Source organism: Ranitomeya variabilis, chromosome 2 (genome assembly GCF_051348905.1).
Source record: "Ranitomeya variabilis isolate aRanVar5 chromosome 2, aRanVar5.hap1, whole genome shotgun sequence".
In the NCBI taxonomy this organism is placed as follows: domain Eukaryota; kingdom Metazoa; phylum Chordata; class Amphibia; order Anura; family Dendrobatidae; genus Ranitomeya; species Ranitomeya variabilis.
The window spans coordinates 956,746,384-956,767,557 of record NC_135233.1 but is presented as its reverse complement, the minus strand read 5'-3'; the positions used below and the strand labels follow the sequence as shown (position 1 = coordinate 956,767,557).

At 40.6% G+C, this 21,174-nt stretch overlaps 1 protein-coding gene across 2 annotated transcripts in view; it reads left to right on the top strand.

Moving 5' to 3' along the window:
- Window positions 1-21,174, top strand: part of SLC9A9 (solute carrier family 9 member A9) — a 1,256,356-nt gene that overhangs the window by 966,453 nt on the left and 268,729 nt on the right. For both annotated transcript variants that reach the window (XM_077290810.1, XM_077290809.1), the window contains exon 14: window positions 18,140-18,219. In XM_077290810.1, the coding sequence (XP_077146925.1) occupies window positions 18,140-18,219 (80 nt within the window). The remainder of the gene's footprint in view (window positions 1-18,139; window positions 18,220-21,174) is intronic.

The window sequence follows — 21,174 nt, the reverse complement described above, 5'->3', positions numbered from 1 at the left end:
AACAAAATACAATGATTTTTCATTTCTTCTCTCCAGCGAACGCTGCTGGAGAGAACAAATGAATGGGGGCTTCAGCACCACAAGCTGGGGGGACAGTGCTTACTGCAGCGTTGTCTCCTGCACGACACACGGACTGCACACGGACAGCATCCGTGTGTGGTACGTGTTTTACATGGACCCATTCACTCTAATGGGTCCATGTGATCCGTGCGCTCCCATGAACACTGACATGTCTCCGTGTTTTGCACGCGGACACACGGTCCGCGAAAACACGCTGACATGTGCAGAGACACATTGATTTTAATGTGTCTACGTGTGTCAGTGTCTCCGGTACGTGAGAAAACTGACACCTCACGTACCGGAATCACTGACGTGTGAAACCGGCCTTAGATGGATTGGTCTGCAGGCGTCACGTTGCATTTGTAGTGCCCCTGATGTACCCAAACAGTAGAAACCCCCCACAAGTGACCCCATATTGGAAACTAGACCTCCCAAGGAACTTATCTAGATATGTTGTGAGAACTTTGAACCCCCAAGTGTTTCACTACAGTTTACAAGGCAGAGCCGTGAAAATAAAAAATCTTTTTTTTCCCACAAAAATGATTTTTAGCCCCCCAAATTTGTATTTTCCCAAGGATAACAAGAGAACTTGGACCCCAAAAGTTGTTGTCCAATTTGTCCCGAGTACGCTGATTCCCCATATGTTGGGGCAAACCCCTGTTTGGGTGCAGGGAGAGCTCAGAAGGGAAGGAGCACTGTTTTACTTTTTCAACACAGAATTGGCTGGAATTGAAATTGGACGCCATGTCGCGTTTGGAGAGCCCCTGATGTGCCTGAACAGTGGAAACTCCCCAATTCTACCTGAAACCCTAATCCAAACACACCCCTAACCCTAATCCCAACGGTAACCCTAACCACACCCCTAACCCTGACACACCCCTAACCCTAATCCCAACCGTAAATGTAATCCAAACCCTAACCCTAACTTTAGCCCCAACCCTAACCCTAACTTTAGCTCCAACCCTAGCCCTAACCCTGGCCCTAACTCTAACCCTAGCCCTAACCCTAACCCTAGCCCTAATCCTAATGGGAAAATGGAAATAAATACATTTTTTTAATTTTATTATTTTTCCCGAACTAAGGGGGTGATGAAGGGGGGTTTGATTTACTTTTATAGCGTTTTTTTATATCGGATTTTTATGATTGGCAGCTGTCACACACTAAAAGATAGCAAAAAAGTTTTTGCGTCTCCACATTTTGAGACCTATACTTTTTCTATATTTTGGTCCACAGAGTCATTTGAGGTCTTGTTTTTTGCGGGACGAGTTGAAGTTTTTATTGGTAACATTTTCAGGCACATGACATTTTTTGATCGCTTTTTATTCCAATTTTTGTGAGGCAGAATAACCAAAAACCAGCTATTCATGAATTTCTTTTGGGGGAGGCGTTTATAACGTTCCACGTTTGGTAAAATTGATAAAGCAGTTTTATTCGTCGTGTCAGTACGATTACAGCGATATCTCATTTATATCATTTTTTTATGTTTTGGCGCTTTTATACGATAAGCTATTTTATAGAAAAAATAATTATTTTGGCATCGCTTTATTCTGAGGACTATAACTTTTTTATTTTTTGCTTATGATGCTGTATGGTGGCTTGTTTTTTGCGGGACAAGATGACGTTTTCAGCGGTACCATGGTTATTTATATCCATCTTTTTGATCGCGTGTTATTCCACTTTTTGATCGGCGGTATGATAATAAAGCGTTGTTTTTTGCCTCGTTTTTTTTTTTCCTTACGGTGTTCACTGAAGGGGTTAACTAGTGGGACAGTTTTATAGGTTGGGTCGTTACGGACGCGGCGATACTAAATATGTACTTTTATTGTTTTTTTTTTATTTAGATAAAGAAAGGTATTTATGGGAATAATATTTTTTTTTCTTTATTTAGGATTTTTTTTTTTTTTTTTACACATGTGGAATTTTTTTTTTTTACTTTTTTACTTTGTCCCACGGGGGGACATCACAGATCGCTGATCTGACAGTTTGCACAGCACTCTGTCAGATCAGCGATCTGACTGACAGGGCTGCAGGCTTACCAGCGCCTGCTGTAGACCCGGAAGTACTCCCTGCAGTACCCGGATGCAGCCCCGCGGCCATTTTGGATCCGGGGACTGCAGGGAGGAGATGCTCGGTACAAGGTGAGTACATCGCCTTGTACCGATCGTCTCAGGGAAGCACGCAGGGAGCCCCCTCCCTGCGCGATGCTTCCCTGTACCGCCGGTACACTGCGATCATGTTTGATCGCAGTGTGCCGGGGGTTAATGTGCCGGGGGCGGTCCGTGACCGCTCCTGGCACATATTGCTGGATGTCAGCTGTGATAGTCAGCTGACACCCGGCCGCGATCGGCCGCGCTCCCCCCGTGAGCGCAGCCGATCGCATATGACGTACTATCCCCTCACTGGGTATTAAGTCCCAGGTCACCTTGACGGGATAGTATGTCATATGGGATTAAGGGGTTAAGATTTTCTACATGTTGTTTTCTGGTATTTCCCAAGTTAATTAACAAGTCTATTAAAACATGGCAGAAATATGTTATAGATTCTAAAAACAACCCCCAAATTAATTTTGGGGGTGATTCACTAAAGCTTTTCTGCCAGAAAACTGGTGAACAAGGCTTTGAAAAGTCACAATTTTTTTGCTCAATGTATACAGTACTTACTCAAAACTTTTTTGTGCCTTTTGGCTTTGTCATACCATAAGAGGAGCCTGGGCCAGGTGAGGCAACTTGTCAAATTTAGCAAAAATTACAACTTTTTTACTCTACTAATGCTACACCAGTCTATGGTTGGAGTAGCATCTCTGGTGAGGTGCATGAAGTCGTATACCACTGTGAAGATACACCACATTCATTAAGTGTCTTAGTCTACGTTCCCATGATGAGCTATTGGTGCGTTTTTGATGCTGTGCATTCTTACTGCTTCAAAAATGCAGTGTCTTACAGTTCCAGCAAAGTGGATGGGAATTACAGAAATCTCCTGCCCGCTGTGCTTCTTTTAAACTCATAGTAAACTGACCTGCGGAGCGTGTTTCAAAACTTGCATTAGATGTGTAAGATCCGTAGGAAATCACATGCGTCTTTGGTGCGTTTAACCAGCGGAAAAACACATCAAAGACAGGTAATCCGCTCCTAAGTATATCAATAAAATTTTGTTACAGCCAAAAAAGTGGAAGCATCAAGAACAAAGCATACAGTATTTATTGAAAGCATGACATGTCAACGCGAGACAAAAAATACAGCGTCAAAAACGTGATGAAGACACATGATAAAAACTGCACAAAAAGGCGCAATAAAAAATGCAAGTAACCTATTTAAAATAAAAGGTGCAGAAAATGTGCAACATCAAAAACTCAGCAAAACATCATCGTGGGAACGTAGTCTAAGACTTGAGTGCGCAATGCCAGTCTTAATGAATGTGTAATATTCACTTTAGAAGGCAAAGTAACATCTCTCTAAAGTATTTTGTACATGTAAAAACACATAAATGTACCATTAAAAATGCTTCAAAAACCATGGAATTATTATTTAAAAAATACTACTCATAAACCACCCAAACTCAGGTTATATACTCCTAGAGAAACCTTCATTTTCACGGCAGTTACTTTGCATAGACTGTGAGATATAGTGTGGCCACTTCCAAATTCAGCCCAAAGTATATTAAATTCCAGCACTAATTTCTGGAAGGCATCCAGCACTCCCTGACCTGCTAATTGCTTTGGTGCATTGAACTTATTGGACACAGGGCCTGTATTTATCTTACAATTAAAATGAACAGTAATTGGCATGCTAAGACATTCACGCGCACTACATCAGCAGCACACCAAGGAGATCTGACCTTTATTTTTAAAACCTGCCGTTCTCTGTATGGTTTTTGTTGACTGCCTTTTAGAAAAATATCCCGATTTTATATTCCGTATGCAATTACATGTATGAATAGGGAATAGATAAAAAAAGTCAGAGGGTTAATTGCAAATTAAGGTAAAGTAGAATGGTTTGAACAAACCTGATCCATGCTCCCGAAAAGCTTTTTATTCCTTTTCAATTCTCTGTTACATCAGTACCCATGGCAACAAAATCTTTTTTAGAACTGTGAATAGCTTTTCCTAGATGGGAGCTCTGCGAGTGCCAGCCCTCTCTCTGGAGACAAATATGCCAGTTTCCTTGACTTTACCTTCTTGTTTCCCTATTTTATATGGACATAATGCCCAAAATAGAAAACTTTAACATTGTGTGCTTCTTTCATATTTGTTGATCTACTAAAATATATTAAACTACTTGTATTACTGATATTAAAATATTTTTTACAGAAACAAAAGATTTATTTAAATTTAGTGCAAAGACTTGTTTTAGTTCTTGTCTCAAACTTCTCAAGCTTTAGGCTACTCTCACATATCCATTTCCGTTTTTTACATCCTTCAAAAATGGACTGCTTTCCTCCCATGTGTAATTTGTTTTGCATCCAGTTTCTTTTTTCATTTATTTTTGAAATCCAAAGGAACCAAACTACATGATCCTTTTCTTCATTACAGCCTAGCAATAGATATGTTAAAAAAGTGATGCATGGAAGAAAGGACAGACATGTAAATGGTTCCATTAAACAAGTGGTTCTTTTTGAAGGTTTCGATGGTAGGCGAGAGTCTGATATGTTGTGGTAAAGAGTTCCAGAGTAGAGGTGATGCGCGAGAGAAATCTTGTATGCGATTGTGGGAAGAGGAGATAAGAGGGGAATAGAGAAGGAGATCTTGTGAGGATCGGAGGTTGCATGCAGGTAAGTACCGGGGGACAAGGTCACAGATGTATGGAGGAGACAGGTTACGGATGGCTTTGTATGTCATGGTTAGGGTTTTGTACTGGAGTCTCTGAGTAATGGGGAGCCAGTGAAGGGATAGACAAAGGGGAGAGGTTGGGGAATAGTGGGGGACAGGTGGATTAGTCAGGCAGCAGAGTTTAGAATAGGTTGGAGGGGTGCATGGGTGTTCGAGGGGAGGCTACAGAGCAGGAGGTTACAGTAGACAAAGCAGGAGATGATGAGGGCATGGACAAGGATTTTTGCAGATTCTTGGTCTAGGAATGTACAGATCCGTGAAATATTTTGAGTTGAAGGCGCAAGGAAGTGGAAAGGGCTTGGATATGTGGTTTGAAGGAGAGATGAGTGTCAAGGATTACCCCGAGGCAGCGAGCTTGTGGGACTGGGGAGAGTGGGCAGCCTTTTACTGTAATGGATAGGTTCATTGGGGGGGTCACGTGAGATGGGGAAAGATGATGAATTCTGTTTTGTCCATGTTAAGTTTTAGACATCTAGTGGAGAAGGATGAAATAGTGGACAGACATTGAGGGATTCTGGTTAGTAGGGAAGTGATATCTGGTCCAGAGATGTAGATCTGTGTGTCGTCAGCATAGAGGTGATACTGAAGGCCGTGAGATTCTATGAACTGTCCCAGGCTAAAGGTGTAAATGGAGAAGAGCAGGGGCCCTAGGACTGAACCTTGCGGGACTCTGACAGATAGGGGGCGAGGTGAAGAGGTGGTGTGTGAGAGGGAGATGCTGAATGTCCTGTCTGTTAGGTATGACAAGATCCAGGATAGGGCCAAGTCTGTGATTCCAAGGGATGAGAGGATCTGTAATAATAGGGAATGGTCCACTGTGTCAAAGGCAAAGAACAAATCCAGGAGGAGGAGGAGGACAGAGTAGTGTCGCTTGCTCTTGGCAGTTAATAGGTCATTGGTGACCTTAGTTAGGGCAGTTTCAGTGGAGTGGTGTGACTGGAAGCCAGATTTTAAGCGGTTGAAGAGGGAGCAGGAAGAGAGATGGGAGGACAGTTCAAGATGGACGTGTTGTTTTGAGGCATAGGAGAGAAGTGATATAGGGCGATAGATACAGAGGATGGTCAAGAGAGGGCTTTTTGAGGATATGTGTGATTGAGGCATGTTTAAAGCTTGAGGGGAAAACACCAGTTGTTAGTGATAGGTTGAAGAGATGGGTTAGGGTTAGGATGAAGACTGAAGGTGAGGTTTGGGATAAAGTGGGATGGGATCAGGTCAAGTGCACAGGTGGTGAGATTTGATCTTGAGAGTAGAGTGGAGACTCAATCTTATGTAATGGTGGAGAAGTTGGTTTTGGAGGTGGAGGGCTTGACATTTGGAAGGAAGGGCTCTGGGAGTTCTGGACCAAAACTGTCTCTGATGGAATCAATCTTCTGCTTGAAAAATGAGGCAAAGTCTTCAGCTGAGATGAGTTGGGAGGGACGAGATGTTGGGGGACGGAGGAGAGAATTGAAAGTGTTGAATAACTGTTTAGGATTGTGAGACAGGGAGGATATGAGAGATGAGAAGTAGGTTTGTTTAGCTGTGGCGACTGTGGCCTTGTTAGTAGTGAGGGACTGTTTGAATGCGATGAAGTGCTTGTTGGAGTGGAATCTTTTCCATCTCCGCTCAGCGGCCCTGGAAGCTCGCCTCAGTTCTTTGGTCAGGCTGGTGTGCCAGGGCTGTCTGTTGATTTTGCAAGCTTTGGTATGTGTAAGAGGGGCAACAGATTTCAAAGCTACAGCTATTGTGGTGCTATATAGAACGGCATCCGCATTGTGTAGTGAACTTCTTTCTGTAACATGGAGAAGGGATTTAGAGAGTGAGTGTCGATCGTGGTGTTTAAGATTTCTGTGAGGGTGTGCAAGTTTGTGAGTTGGGGATTGTAGACAAGGAGTGGAGAGGGAAGAGAATGTGAGTAGGTTGTGGTCAGAAAGAGGAAGAGGTGAGTTAGAGAGGTTAGATAGGGAGCAGAGGCGGGTGAAGATGAGGTCCAGTGTGTGGCCATCTTTGTGGGTGGCTGTAGAAGACCATTGAGTGAGACCGAAGGAGGAAGTGAGAGATAGAAGCCTAGTGGCAGTTGAGAGGGAAGTGTCAATGGGGATGTTGAAGTCACCCAAGATGATAGTGGGGATGACAGCTGAGAGGAAATGATGTAGCCAGGTGGTGAAGTGGTCAAAAAAGGTGGTGGCTGGCCCTGGGGGCGGTAAATGACAGCCAGTTGGAGGGTGGAGGGAGAGTACATGCGCACAGAGTGCACCTCAAAGGAAGGGAGTGTAATAGAGGGTGGTAATTGGATTGGGGTGAAGGAGGAGTTATCTGACAGGAGAAAACCAACTCCTCCATCATGCTTGCTGCTGGGGCAGGGTGTGTGAGAAAGGTGGAATCCACCATACTAAAGTGCAGCAGGAGAGGCTGTATCAGAAAGGGTGAGCCAGGTTTCGGTGATGGCGAGGAAAGAAAGTTTGGTAGTAACAAAAAGATCATGGATGTAGGAAAGCTTGTTGCAGACAGAGCGAGCGTTCCACAGAGCTCCTGTTAGTGGGACTGAGGAAGCGGAGGCTGAGCGAATGGGTATAAGGTTAGAGAGGTTGCGGAAATTTGTGATAGAGCGTGGATGGGAGGTAGAAATGACTGTGGGGATGTGGTGAGGAGGGCCAGGATTTGGTGAGATATCACCAGCAGTGAGAAGGAGCAGAGAAAGTGTTAGCAGGTGGGAGCAGGAGAGGGCATGAGGTGGCTGTCTGTGTTTGGAGACAGGATTGTATGTTAAGGAACAGTTCTGAGGAGGAGGTGAGATGGATGGTGAGGATTGAAGAAGAGATAAACAGTTCCTTTTTAGGAGTAAGGAATCTAACCTGTTTCAAGCTCTCTGACACAAACAAAGGTTTAGTAATGCCAAAGTGAGCTCTCCATAAAAATGGATGGTAACCAAGTAGTTACCAATAGCCCATTTTAATAGCACTGACAGACTTTAATCTGTTAAGATTAAACATGGTCCAAAAATTATCCTCCTTAATCACTAGTGATCAGATGGACCGTTCTTTGCAGAACACTCGAAGAAGAAGACTCGATTGATGTTGTCACTGTCAAAGTTAACAAATTCCTGCTGTGATTAAGATGAATGATATCCCATATATTCTAGAATGCTCCCTCTGCTTCCTCCACAGTAATATGCTTGCCAGAGGCAGAGGAGGACAATTGTCATCTCTTTTTCATAGTATGAGTGCCCCAATGGCTGGTGCCAGTGGTTATAGTGGTGCTTCTGATGCTGTTAGTGGCTACCACATTCTTGGTATGTTTAGAAAAATTAGGAGGAAAAGGGAGTACTTAGGTTAAAAAGAGTATTTTATTGTGAAAATTTAATAAAGTGTAACACAAAGTAAAAATTAAAATTGGGGGCTCTGTTGGATTCCTCTGGTGCCATCCACCCCATTCTGGTGTTAGCTGCTGGTAAGCGCCATTTACAGCTATTTGCTTTGATGATTATATGGTTACTTTGGGTTAGCACTTCATTTTTTTTTCCTTTAGTGCTACTCATTTGGTTTGTTGCTGGCTGCAGGGAAGTGCTATTGTATAAGGATTTATTCAATGAGACCATACTATTGCACTATTAGCACTTTCATTATGACATGCCTTCCTGATTTATGTGATACTGGCAGCTATGTCGGGTATATGGCACTCATGATCTTTCGTGTCAACCTGTTGTAATTTTTACTGTGTGTTACACTTTGTTAAATTTTCACAATAAAATACTCTTTTTAACCTAAGTACTCCCTTTTCTTCCTAATTTTTCTAGATAGTATATGGAGTTGGTTTTCTTTGCTGTCCTCTTTTTTGAGGCTTTGTTTTGCATAATTTTATGCAAGGTATTTAGACAATGTGGGTATCTGGTATCTGTGTCTCATTCTTGGTATGTTTGTGGTATGGTTTTTTTTTTTATTTTCCTTTGCACTACCCCCTGCATTACCTTTGCCACTTTTTTACTATACATTTTGTACAACACTATAATCAACTTTACATTACACTATCTTTTTAATCCCAGTAATTTAATTGTTGCCAAAAAGGACGTAAAAAAAGCTGGTAGGTAGGTATCTGTACAAAAAGTACAATATTGCAGCAGGCCCCATAATAGGTGTAGCATGTACAAAATGGATTAGTAAAACAGGTATGTAAAAACAGACATTCATAATTAAAGGTCTACATTTTTTAAACATTTTTTTCAATTTTTTCATGATAATGCAACATCCTTCCTAAAAATGACATCAGAAATTCTAGGTCGCTACACGTCCAAAAAGCAAGCATCTGCTACAGGAACCTGTATTGGTGTGGAATGTATGGATTAAAAATTTGACTAGTGAAACAGTTGTGCTAAGAAAATATTGTTTTTGACATACACATTTTGTGAGGTAGACAGCCACAGTTTAACATCTGAATCTTGGGAAATTTTCTTTAGCATTTTTCAAAAACAATTATTCCATACTTTCCAAAAAGGATTGCACAAAAATTGCAAAAACTACAGTCTTTTGTGAATAGAAAACACACCATCTTTAACACTTATTTCAGATTTATTTTTTTCTTGAAAAATATTGTGTTGCCTTGCTGCTGGTTTCCAGTGCATTATGAATGAAGAAAAAAAGTAGAATTGTAATTCAAATTCAGTAGGACAGATGCTAGGTCCACTATATCGCTGATTAATCACACGGAGTCTATCACTTGCGTTAGTACCTGTCCTCTTTCCCCATCAGCTGAATCTCTATATTGTTCCCAAATGATTCCCAAACTCATCTTCACTGCTGCAGTTATGCCACACAATACTGTTTCGTGTATTTGTCCAATCGTTTTGGACTTTCTCTCACTAGCTGTACTGCTGAGCTTTGAGCTCCGATGTCCTCTTATTATCCAAAACCACAATAAACAAGTTGCTTTATTCGCAGCCTAGGGTTTTATCTAGGTTATAATAGTCCCGTCTGATTGACTGCTCTATACCATATGATTGCAAAGATATCGCAAAGAAATATAAAAGGGGAGAAAGGGGCGCAGAGTCTAAGTGTAGGCGTATATTCACCGCAAGAAGATATATAATGTTGCACTCACCCTTTGGATGTCTTGTATGTACACTCAAATGATCCATGTGAGGGATCTGCTCTCTGTAATCTTCCGGTCTGCAGCACAATTGCAGGGACTATGCCAGATCTAAGGTTTGCATGTGAATATAATGGTAAATAAAAAATGTTCCTTTCTCGGCACTTCCAGAGGACAAGGACAGTTTGAAGTTGAGATAATTTGTTCAGTATCAAATTTATTAGGACACTTCAATAAGAACAAAATAACGCGTTTCAACCCGCAACGGCCTTCATCAGGTTGAAACGTGCTTTTTTTCATTATACCTGATGACGGCCGTTGCGAGCTGAAACGCGTTATTTTGTTCTTATTGAAGTGTCCTAATAAATTTGATACTGAGCAAATTATCTCAACTTCAAACTATCATTGTCCTCTGGTAGTGCCGAGAAAGGAAAACATTGTATTTACCACTATACCATATGATGTAATGGCTACAAGGATTAATGGGAAAACCCGTGCGGTTGCGCCTGAGCTCACATAGCCATTTTTTAAATGAGTTACACCAATTGAATCACCAATTGTTTGAATTCACTGAGAACTGCACATTTTTTTTATAAAATTCAACTTGTGTTCATGTTCATGAATTGATTCCCTAATCTTCAGTTACCAACACATGACAATTGGACAGATAAACAAGAGCCTAACCTTATGCTTCTCAAGGATATCTAGTTTTTCTGTCACACTGACTTTATGTTGAAGTGGTTTCTGCACCAAATCCCCTTTCAAAATCGACTTCACAGCTTTGAAATACATTTTCTATTGATTTCAATGGCAGAAGCACACTGCTATTCATACAGCAAGTTTTTTTTTCCAGCTTGGTTTTAAAACTTCTTTAAAAGACTTGGGGTAAAAAAAAGTAAAAACATTAAAAAAAGGAACAAAAAACATAAAAAACTGGATTAGAATTGAAAACATTGTAAAAAACAAACAAACATAAACTCAGTGTGAGCATACTGTTATGGTTACCAGTAGGTGACACCTGACAGTTATCTGGGTCTCCCAAGGGAAGGTTGGAAGGCAGAGACATGGTCAATCACAGTCCATTTAAAGGACAAGTTGTGATTGTGAATGTTGAAAAGTACATTATGTAGATAAAGGTACCGTCACACTCAGCGACGCTGCAGCGATATAGACAACGAGCCGATCGCTGGAGCGTCGCTGTTTAGGTCGCTGTAGAGACATCAAACACAGCAGCTCCAGAACGATGCAGGAGCGATCCAGTGACGTAACGGCGACTCACTTATCGTTCTCACAGGTCGTTAGCTCCATGTAAATCATTGCTGGCATCATTGCTTTTGCTGTCAAACACGACGATACACGCCGACCTGACGACCAAATAAAGTTCTGGACTTCTAGCTCCGACCAGCGATATCACAGCGGGATCCAGATCGCTGCTGCGTGTCAAACACAACGAGATCGCTATCCAGGACGCTGCAACGTCACGGATCGTTGTCGTTCTCGTTGTAAAGTTGCTGAGTGTGAAGGTACCTTAATTCTATGAAAATAAATATATAATTACTCTGAGGGCTCATACTCATCTGCATATAAATTGGACGAGTGCAATCCTATAAAAAATCTGATTGCGCTCTGACTATTGTTATTCAATGACTCCCTGCTCATCATTTTTTTTTCTCAACTGGAATCGGGATGAGAAAAAAATGCAACATGCTGGGAGTGGCTGCGTATACCAAATGAGACTCACCAATGCTTGTCAATGGCTGAGAGAAATAAAATGGACATCACACGGACAATCCATGTGCCGTGTGATTTTTAATGAAACATTGCGATTCTGTAGCATAGAACACTGTAAATAGTCCTGTAATTGACTGTAGAATAATAGTCGCAGAGAAAAAAAACATATTTCATATGTGCGTCATACGCATGTCATATAAAGAAAAATCGTTTTGCACCCGCAGGACACTCCCGTGGCACTCGTCCTACTTTTCTGGATCAACATCGTAGCGATGTTTTAAACGCCAATGAGTGTGAGTTCTAGAAAACAGTATAGCTATGCTTTCATTTATTGGGTGCCATAATCGATAAAGGAAAAATATGAGCTTGGACACTAAGAAAAAATAAAATGAGCGTTGTCACAACTACACCCCTTACCTTCTGGAAGAGAATGATGCTCAAAATAAGAAGAAATGCAAATGTAGGCTGACCCTCCTATAATACCAATACTGGACACATAGCCATAACATACTGATAGGGAATTTAGATTGTGAGCTCCAGTAGAGACAGTGCCGATAATGTCTGTAAAGCGCTGTGGAATTAATGGCACACTATAAGCAAATAAAATAAATAATCGTTTTTTAAGCTGAAGGCACCAGTAAAATGCAAGTTATGTTTTTTCTGAAGCATCTTCTTTGTCTTTTTTTCACCTTTTTTGTTGTTTCTGCGTCATTCTTCTTTTTCCGTTTTTTTTTTTTTTTTTTTTCTTTTTTAATACACAAGATAGTGGCAGCTTCCAAGCGGAAGCCACCTGAAGAATGGTCAGGTCACTTCTTTTAGCGGCTTTTCCACTTTGGAAGCCTAAAGCAGTTAAAAGAAGTTAAGAAAACCTGAACATATGCACAGTGAGTAGTTTTGACATTTATGTGCATTTGTTTGGTATTTTTAACTTTCATTGAGTGCGTTTTCATGCAGATTCTATGTTGAATCTGACTAAAAAAGGTGTTGTGTTTTCATAACTTTAGGGGCCGGTTCTGGGGGATGTTGTGCTGATTGGCTTCTCTGACCTATGCTCATTATGTGCCCTCTATTATTCAAGCACCATGCCCTATTGTAATACGCAGACATGTGCAAACATAATTCGCACTTCCCAATTCTCACTGGTAATTAAAGTTAGCATGTGCGAATGGTCGTCGGTCGCACATGCTCAGTCTTGTTTGAGGCAGTAAATCAATGTCCCATGAAGTGCTCATGCTTTCTCCTCCTCAACCAATCAAATCAATAAGTACAGGCTGAAGGCTACTGTGTGGGGACTTCATGTCAGAAGATGGTGCTGGATGGTAGGGTGGATAGGTAGAAAGATGATCAGTACCGGCTAAGGGGACAGAGGTGCCTGGAGCTTTAAAGCATTTTATTATGGATATTGCAGCTGGAAACTAGATTACTATTGTAGGATTATGGTTCAAAAAACGTTCAAAAGACATAATTCAGGCACTTAGGGAGTAAAATGAAGGGAGTGGTAGCAAGAATAGAGAAAATGTTACAATGTTGGAAAACCCCGCTAAACACTAGAGGTATTTCAAATGGGCACCATTAAAGGGAAGGTGCCACCAGTTTTCTTGTAGATTTTTTGTGTGAAATTAAGCTTAAAATAGTAATTAAAATGTATTAATGCACTGTTTGCAAACATTTCTATATGAAAAATATTATATATTTTCTTACAAATACAATTATATGAAAAAATTTGGGCACCCCTATTAAACTTAAGCTTAATGTTTTATAAAAATTGTTTTTTTTGCAACAGCTATTTCAGTTTCATATATCTAATAACTGTTGGACACAGTAATGTTTCTGCCTTGAAATGAGGTTTATTGTACTAACAGAAAATGTGCAATCTGCATTCAAACAAAATTTGACAGGTGCATAAGTATGGGCACCTCACCAGAAAAGTGACATTAATATTTAGTAGATCCTCCTTTTGCAAAAATAACAGCCTCTAGTCGCTTCCTGTCGCTTTTAATGAGTTCCTGGATCCTGGATGAAGGTATTTTTGACCATTCCTCTTTACAAAACAATTCCAGTTCAGTTAAGTTTGATGGTCGCCGAGCATGGACAGCCCTCTTCAAATGATCCCACAGATGTTCAATGATATTCAGGTCTGGGGACTGGGATGGCCATTCCAGAACAGTGTAATTGTTCCTCTGCATAAATGCCTGAGTAGATTTGGAGCGGTGTTTTGGATCATTGTTTTGCTGAAAGATCCATCTCCTGCGTAACTTCAACTTTGTCACTGATTCATGAACATTATTTTTAAGAATCTGCTGATACTGAGAGGAATCCATGTGTCCCTCAACTTTAACAAGATTCCTGGTGCCGGCATTGGCCACACAGCCCCAAAGCATGATGGAACTTCCACCAAATTTTACTGTAGGTAGCAAGTGTTTTTCTTGGAATGCTGTGTTTTTTGGCCGCCATGCATAACGCCTTTTTGTATGACCAAACAACTCAATCTTTGTTTCATCAGTCCACAGGACCTTCTTCCAAAAAGAAATTGGCTTCTCCAAATGTGCTTTTGCATACCTCAGCCGACTCTGTTTGTGGCGTGCTTGCAGAAATGGCTTCTTTCACATCACTCTCCCATACAGCTTCTCCTTGTGCAAAGTGCGTTGTATAGTTGACCGATGCACAGTGACACCATCTGCAGCAAGTTGATGCTGCAGCTCTCTGGAGGTGGTCTGAGGATTGTCCTTGACTGATCTCACCATTCTTCTCTGCCTTTCTGATGTTTTTCTTGGCCTGCCACTTCTGGCCTTAACAAGAACTGTACCTGTGTTCTTTCATTTCCTTACTATGTTCCTCACAGTGGAAATTGACAGGTTAAATCTCTGAGACAGCTTTTTGTATCCTTCCCCTGAACAACTATGTTGAATAATCTTTGTTTTCAGATCATTTGACAGTTGTTTTGAGGAGCCCATGATGCCACTCTCCAGAGGAGATTCAAACAGGAGAACAACTTGCAAGTGGCCACTTTAAGTAGCTTTTCTCATGATTGCATACATCTGGCTATGAAGTTCAAAGCTCAATGAGGTTACAAAACCAAAAAAAGAGCTTTAGTAAGTCAGTAAAAAGTAGGTAGGAGTATTTAAAACAAGAAAATTATAAGGGTGCCCATACTTATGCACCTGTCAAATTTAGTTTGAATGCAGATTGCACATTTTCTGTTAGTACAATAAACCTCATTTCAAGGCAGAAACATTACTGTGTCCAACAGTTATTAGATATATGAAACTGAAATAGCTGTTGCAAAAAAAAGCAATTTTTATAAAACATTAAGCTTAATAGGGGTGCCCAAACTTTTTCATATAACTATATATATATTTACCACTAGAGCATTTTCCGTTTTAGACCTCAAGCAGCTATAGTAAGACTTACCAGCTTTACTGTTAGCAGCAAAATTGGGGCAGTAACTGCTGACATCACCATGTCCCTCCCCTTTTGGGTGGTCTAGTATCCCTTGGGCAGAATGAAGAGTAGCATCACAGGGCAGCGCCATTTTGTGGGAGACTGCCCTGTGATCTCCTATCACCAGCAGTTACTGTCTCTCCTTTCTGCCATCAGTCTCTCTCACCCAGATGACATGATTCTCTCACCTCCCTCCACAACGCCTGACCATTCTCTGCAGCTCCTTATCTTAGGAAGGGATGAATCACAACTCCTGCAGAGCAGCTGACAGCTCCTGCTCCTATAATGCTAATGCTACACTGTTCCTCCTTGATGTCTCTGCTATTCTGCTGGGCTTTTCTCCTGCATTTTACTACCGTCAGCCCTCAATCTAGGATCTGTTCTGTTGGAAGCAGTACTGCTTATGTTTAGTTAGCAGATCCCAGGGCTCCATGAAGATGGCAGCAGAACACTCCCACTACTGTGAATTGTGCAGCCCACATAGGCGTGCCCAGTTCACAGCTGTGACAGTTCTATTACAATAGATAGGGTCAGCGTCTGTCTGTTATCTCCTATGACCATGAGGCGCCGCATTATGACACTGATAGTGTTGTTCTGCTGTGAAAAGATGTCAGCTCCCAGTGCCTTCTTTAAACTCCTATAACACACGAAATATGTTTCAAATGCATTCAAAACTTGGTTCTAACAGCATCTTATGCTACATTACATTTATTTATTAATGATCTACAAACGTGGTACCTTCCCTTTAATTCAGTATCAAAACAGTGTATAGGGATTGAGGACTTTCATTCTAGGCTTCATGCTTCACCCTTTGGTTTATTTCTCAGATTGACCTGATACCAAAGCTGAATGTGTGTCTTTTTTCTTTTGGTTTACTGGTACAGTGACTATGCCAGTTCATCGACTGTGCCAGGAACTGCAAAACGTGCTATTCGTTTGAATGGGGTCATGTTCTAATTCGCAGCAGAGCAGTAAATTCTAAATTGTGGCCCTTTCCTTCCCTTTCCCATATCCAAGCAATTCAACATAACATTAAAAAAAAAGAATATACCCTTTTTAAATTTCTATCGATGCGTCTGTTCAGTGAATGATTACTCTCTGTTCCGCAGTCACAGTGAATATATCACATTTTTTACAAGCCAACAAGATAAGATACCAGTAAATGTTCAGCTATCATATGACAACCCTGCTATTATTGAATTATGCACATTGTCAAAAAGCAGATTCGATTAACCTTGTACAGCATGCAATTTGATGTCGTGATGGAAATTTTAAAGACTGATAAGCATATGCAAAAAATCTGCTAAATGTATTTTGTTTTTAACGCTATGTTGACATGCAATTTGTGTTTGCAGATTATTTAATAAATGTAAATCACGAATAAAGATTTCTAAGTGTAATAAGACTCATACTCTGATCGCACAATAGAGTAACCAGTATTGAGGTACAATATTTTGTAGCAACTAAAAAAAATCAGAAATAATGTAATGTCCTAAGTTTCATTGTAAATGAGACATCCAGGAGCATAACATATACCTAACTGAAGTATCTTAAAGTAAAACTTTGGTCGCAGTTCATCCTGGGGCCCTGCTGTTGAATCTGGCTTTTGTTGTCACATTCCAAGTAGCGATTATCATAAGTCGCCCTGAAATCTGTATTGTGTTATTTGCTATCCCTAATATAGGAAATAGTAGACCATGAAAGATTGAAAGAGTTCTGCAAGAAGATGATGGAAATCACAGGACTGGTGAATATTTGTGTAAAGTCTGTCAGAAGCCAAAGGCCAGAGGTGGTGCAAGCCTCTCCATCTGGCAGACACCAGAGGAACTCCGGCCTTCGCCCTTTAACTCATATACAGGGATCTCATCCTATAAAGGAGTCCACTGGTTTGCTTCCACGGAAGGGCTGCAGTCCTGAGGAGCAAACCAGGGCAATAGCATGGTCTAGTAGCTGGGAGAAATCTAAGAGGGCAGCAAAGGTACAAAATCGTCAGGCAGGAGAAATGTCATTAAACAAGCTGAGGTCAAAACAGGAATCACATGTACTAGGCAGGAGCAGAAAATACTGGCCTAAACCAGGGAAGCACAAGGCTACGTCTGGCAGCTTAAGTATGGTGTGGTGCTTCCCAATAGGTTTAAGTAAAGAGCTGAATACTCCAGATGGACAGCACATGCACCCATACTGCTAGACTGGACAGTACTACAGATGGCTGGACAGTGCCGGCGCCATCCAGAACGTCTAGTCCCAATGTAGGGTGGTGCTGATCCGTGGAGTGCTTTGTGGATGAGAGTGATAAGTTTATATTGAATTCTGGAGTGGATGGGTAACCAGTGCAATGACTGGCACAAGGTAGAGGCATTGGTTTATATGAACAAATGCACCAATGTACTCATATATAAAGTTGTAGATGCGCGCATGCCGATGCACATTTTGCTAGTTGCATTTTCAAGGGGATGTGATAGATACTGTATGTATTACAGTGTATGACAGTGTATGACTATGAAGAACCTTTCTAAACATCAATATAACAGCATGCTTATTTTACCTATACACTTTAACCCCTTCATGACATGCTCCGTACATCTTCTGCGCATGTCATGTCTCTCCCTTTGATGTGGGCTCCGGGGCTGACCCCACATCTTTCCAGGCACATGTCAGCTGTTTTGAACAGCCGATATGTGCCCCCAACAGTAGCGGGTGGAATCGCGATCCACTCGCGGCTGTTGACCTGTTAATTGCCGCTGTCAATCTCTTACAGTGTCATTTAATGTTCTTGCGCCGGAAGCACGTCACTAATCCCACCCATCAGCACCTGTGTCACATGACCGCGGGTCGCTGATGGGATGGCATTACCACCTGGGGTCTGCATTCTGTATGTGAACTAATGGGTTGCAGTATTAGCCCAACGATGAGCGCAGACTGATGAGAATGAGGGCAATCTGCATACAGCTTCACAGTATATATTACAGTGAGAAAATTTGGATCAAAACTATAATGAATGACTTATGTTTTATTCAACAGAGGACAGAAAACCAAAATCAAGGTTCCACAAAGGAAGAGAGTGCCCAGCTGTTCAGAATATGGTATGGTTTTGATCACAAGTATCCTTTGCCTTGTATTATAATAGCTTCACTTCAAAGCTTGAATATCGATGTGTCTGGAATGAAAAGAATATTCCCATCTTATGAAGTGATCATGAGATGATGATGTCTAGAAAAGAATGTGAAAAAGAATGTGTCTGAGCAGTGATGATTCTCTTAGGACGGCTGCAATTCTTAGGAAGAATAGGCCTTATTTGCGTGTCAACGCATTTCCAGATTGCTCCGATTTCCTCATCAGGACATAACAGCTATAGACACATATAAAGGTTTAAGTAGTAAAAAAAAAAAATAGCACCGATTCATAGAAAATGTCTAGGTGAAGGTAAGTATAATGAACTTTAGCCATTATTATTTTTATAAACTTGGTGCCTTTTTTGGGGTATTTTTGCCTCTGTAACAGTCACATTTTATCGATATACAAAAGTATTTAAACATACGGTAAACGTTGGAAAGCAAAAATTTTAAATGCTACAATTGTCGTTTTTTTTGGGGGGTCACCATGCTTAAAAGTGATATAAACCTTATGTATACCATAAAATGAATCAATAAAATTAACAACTTGTCACTCAAAAACAAGCCGTCACATGTGTAAATCAATGAAATTATAGTACAAAATTATGGGTACCACAAAATGACTATCAAAAGCCCCCAAAATAGCGGAATTTTGTGTTTTCTTTTCCATTTTACCGCACTTGAATTTTTTTCACCCCATTTTTTTGTACATTATATGATTAAAAAAAAACGCAAAAAAAACTATTAAACCAATAAAGGTGATACACTACGTTTAGGCTTTATATTTAGTTTAAAAAGAAAAATTCAACAATTGATCCTATGTATATGTCATCCTTACATTAAATGTGATAAATCAAAAGACTGTTTCATGGTTATATATTTAGCCTTATAAATAGTAACATTTTAAAAATATTTATTATAGTTTCTGTGGTCTTTCTTATATTCTCACTATATTCATTAAATAATTTTGCTACTGCTGTAAACTAGGTTATTACTGTTCACCTCCAAGACTTTTTTTTTCAAGAAATAAGCATACTGTCTATATTTCTTGAAATATATTCCTTTGATGTGACCATGGAACCTTCATACATTTCCCTTAGAGTAAAATCAAAGAAGCCATTGGATTGGTGCTTTAAAAGGATGCATGCCCCAGAGGCATACTGTACTTTACCAGTATATTTCTCTATTAAAAGTTTAGGTGGGGGTAAAGAAGTGCACGCATCAGCCACTGCCTGACCCAGATTGCTGCATCTTAGTTTGCACATTTAATTTTTTTTACTATGTGATAAAGAAGAAATTGCTGTGTTGTGATTTTATTTCTCATAGTGACTGCAGACTTGTAGCCTAAGGCTGGAAAACCCCTTTAATGATTACTATCATAGCAGTATCTAAATATCTCTCCTATGGAATTGGCCAAACTGGGAGTTAATAGCTTATCTTTTTCTATGTTACATGTTTGCCCATTTTATGAGGCTCAGAAATAGACGTTCAAACAATAAAAACAACCTGAAGACACGGTTAACCCCTCACCGATCACCGATGCGCATTAAAACGGCGGCCGCTAAGAGGCCTTATTGCCATTTTAAAACGGCGATTGGGAATAAGAGTAAAGTGCCCCCCCCCCAGAGTCTGAAAATCTCAGATGCTACCTGAGACCCTGAGAACACAATCAGGGTCGGATTTTCAGGTCCCCGATGACGTAAAAAAAGAGATTGTGCAATCTATTAAAATAATTTATCTCTCTCCTGACATGATATACATGTCAAAGGAGAGAGAGCTGATGCCACCAAGCCATCCCCGGTACCTCCGCCATGCGCCGGGCCCTCCCGCTCCAGCAGTGCACTCGCTACTCAAGTTTGCATTGGGGAACTCGAGTAATCACCGATTATTGCGGGTGCTCAAGTGACATGCTTGGGCAATCCTATTATGTTTTTATTGGGTGTCCAACTGCCACAAAATATGCAGAGCAGGGACTCGAGCATGTTACTTGAGCACCCTAGATATTCAGTGCACACCCGAGCACCCGGAAGAAAGTTGTTAACAAATTGTGGGGTACATTTTTTGGTGCAAAAGTGAGAAATTTGGGACTAAAACAAGATTTTAGAGGTAAACATAATAAAAACAAAACATCATTCCACTTTGCATTCATTCCTGTGTAGAAACTGAAGGTTTAAAACATTTTTCGACAACAGTTTAAAAGTGTTTGAGAGGAGCAGTTTTTAAAATATCACTTTTAGGGAGTTTCCAATATATAGGCCCCTCAAAGTTCACTCTCCCAGTGGGTCATGGCAGCGGCAAACCATAACAGTAAATTCTGCACTATAATATGGCGCTCCTTCCTTTCTGAGTTTCACACTGTTCCTCAAAAGTAGTTCCTGATGACTAGTAAGGTATTGGCCTACTCAGGAGAAATTGCACAACATACTGAGAGGTCCATTTTTTCCTATTAGCCCTTATAAAAAAATAAAGATTTGGGGCTAAAACTCAATGTTAGCTGTAAAAAATGTAATTATTCTTTCTTCACTGCCCAATGGTATACATTTCTGTGAGGCACATGTGGTGTCAACATGTTCACTGAACCCCAAGATTAATTCACTGAGAAGTGTAGTTTGTAAAATGATGTCACTCATGGGGGTTTCTGTTGTTGTGCCACCACAGGGTCTCTGCCAATGTGAAATGGCACCCTCAAACCATTCCAGCAACATCTGAACTCCAGTATGGTTCTTCTTCCCTGAGTTTTGATCTGTGCCTCAAAAGTAGTTTTCAACCACATGTGAGGCATTGGTGTACTCAAAAGAAATTTCACAACAAACAGTATGATCCATTTTGCTACGATACCCTAGTGAAAATGAAAATTGGGGGGCAAAATCAACATTTTTCTGGTAAAAATGTATTGTTTCATATTCACAGTTCTACATTATAAACTTCTGTGACGCACCTGTG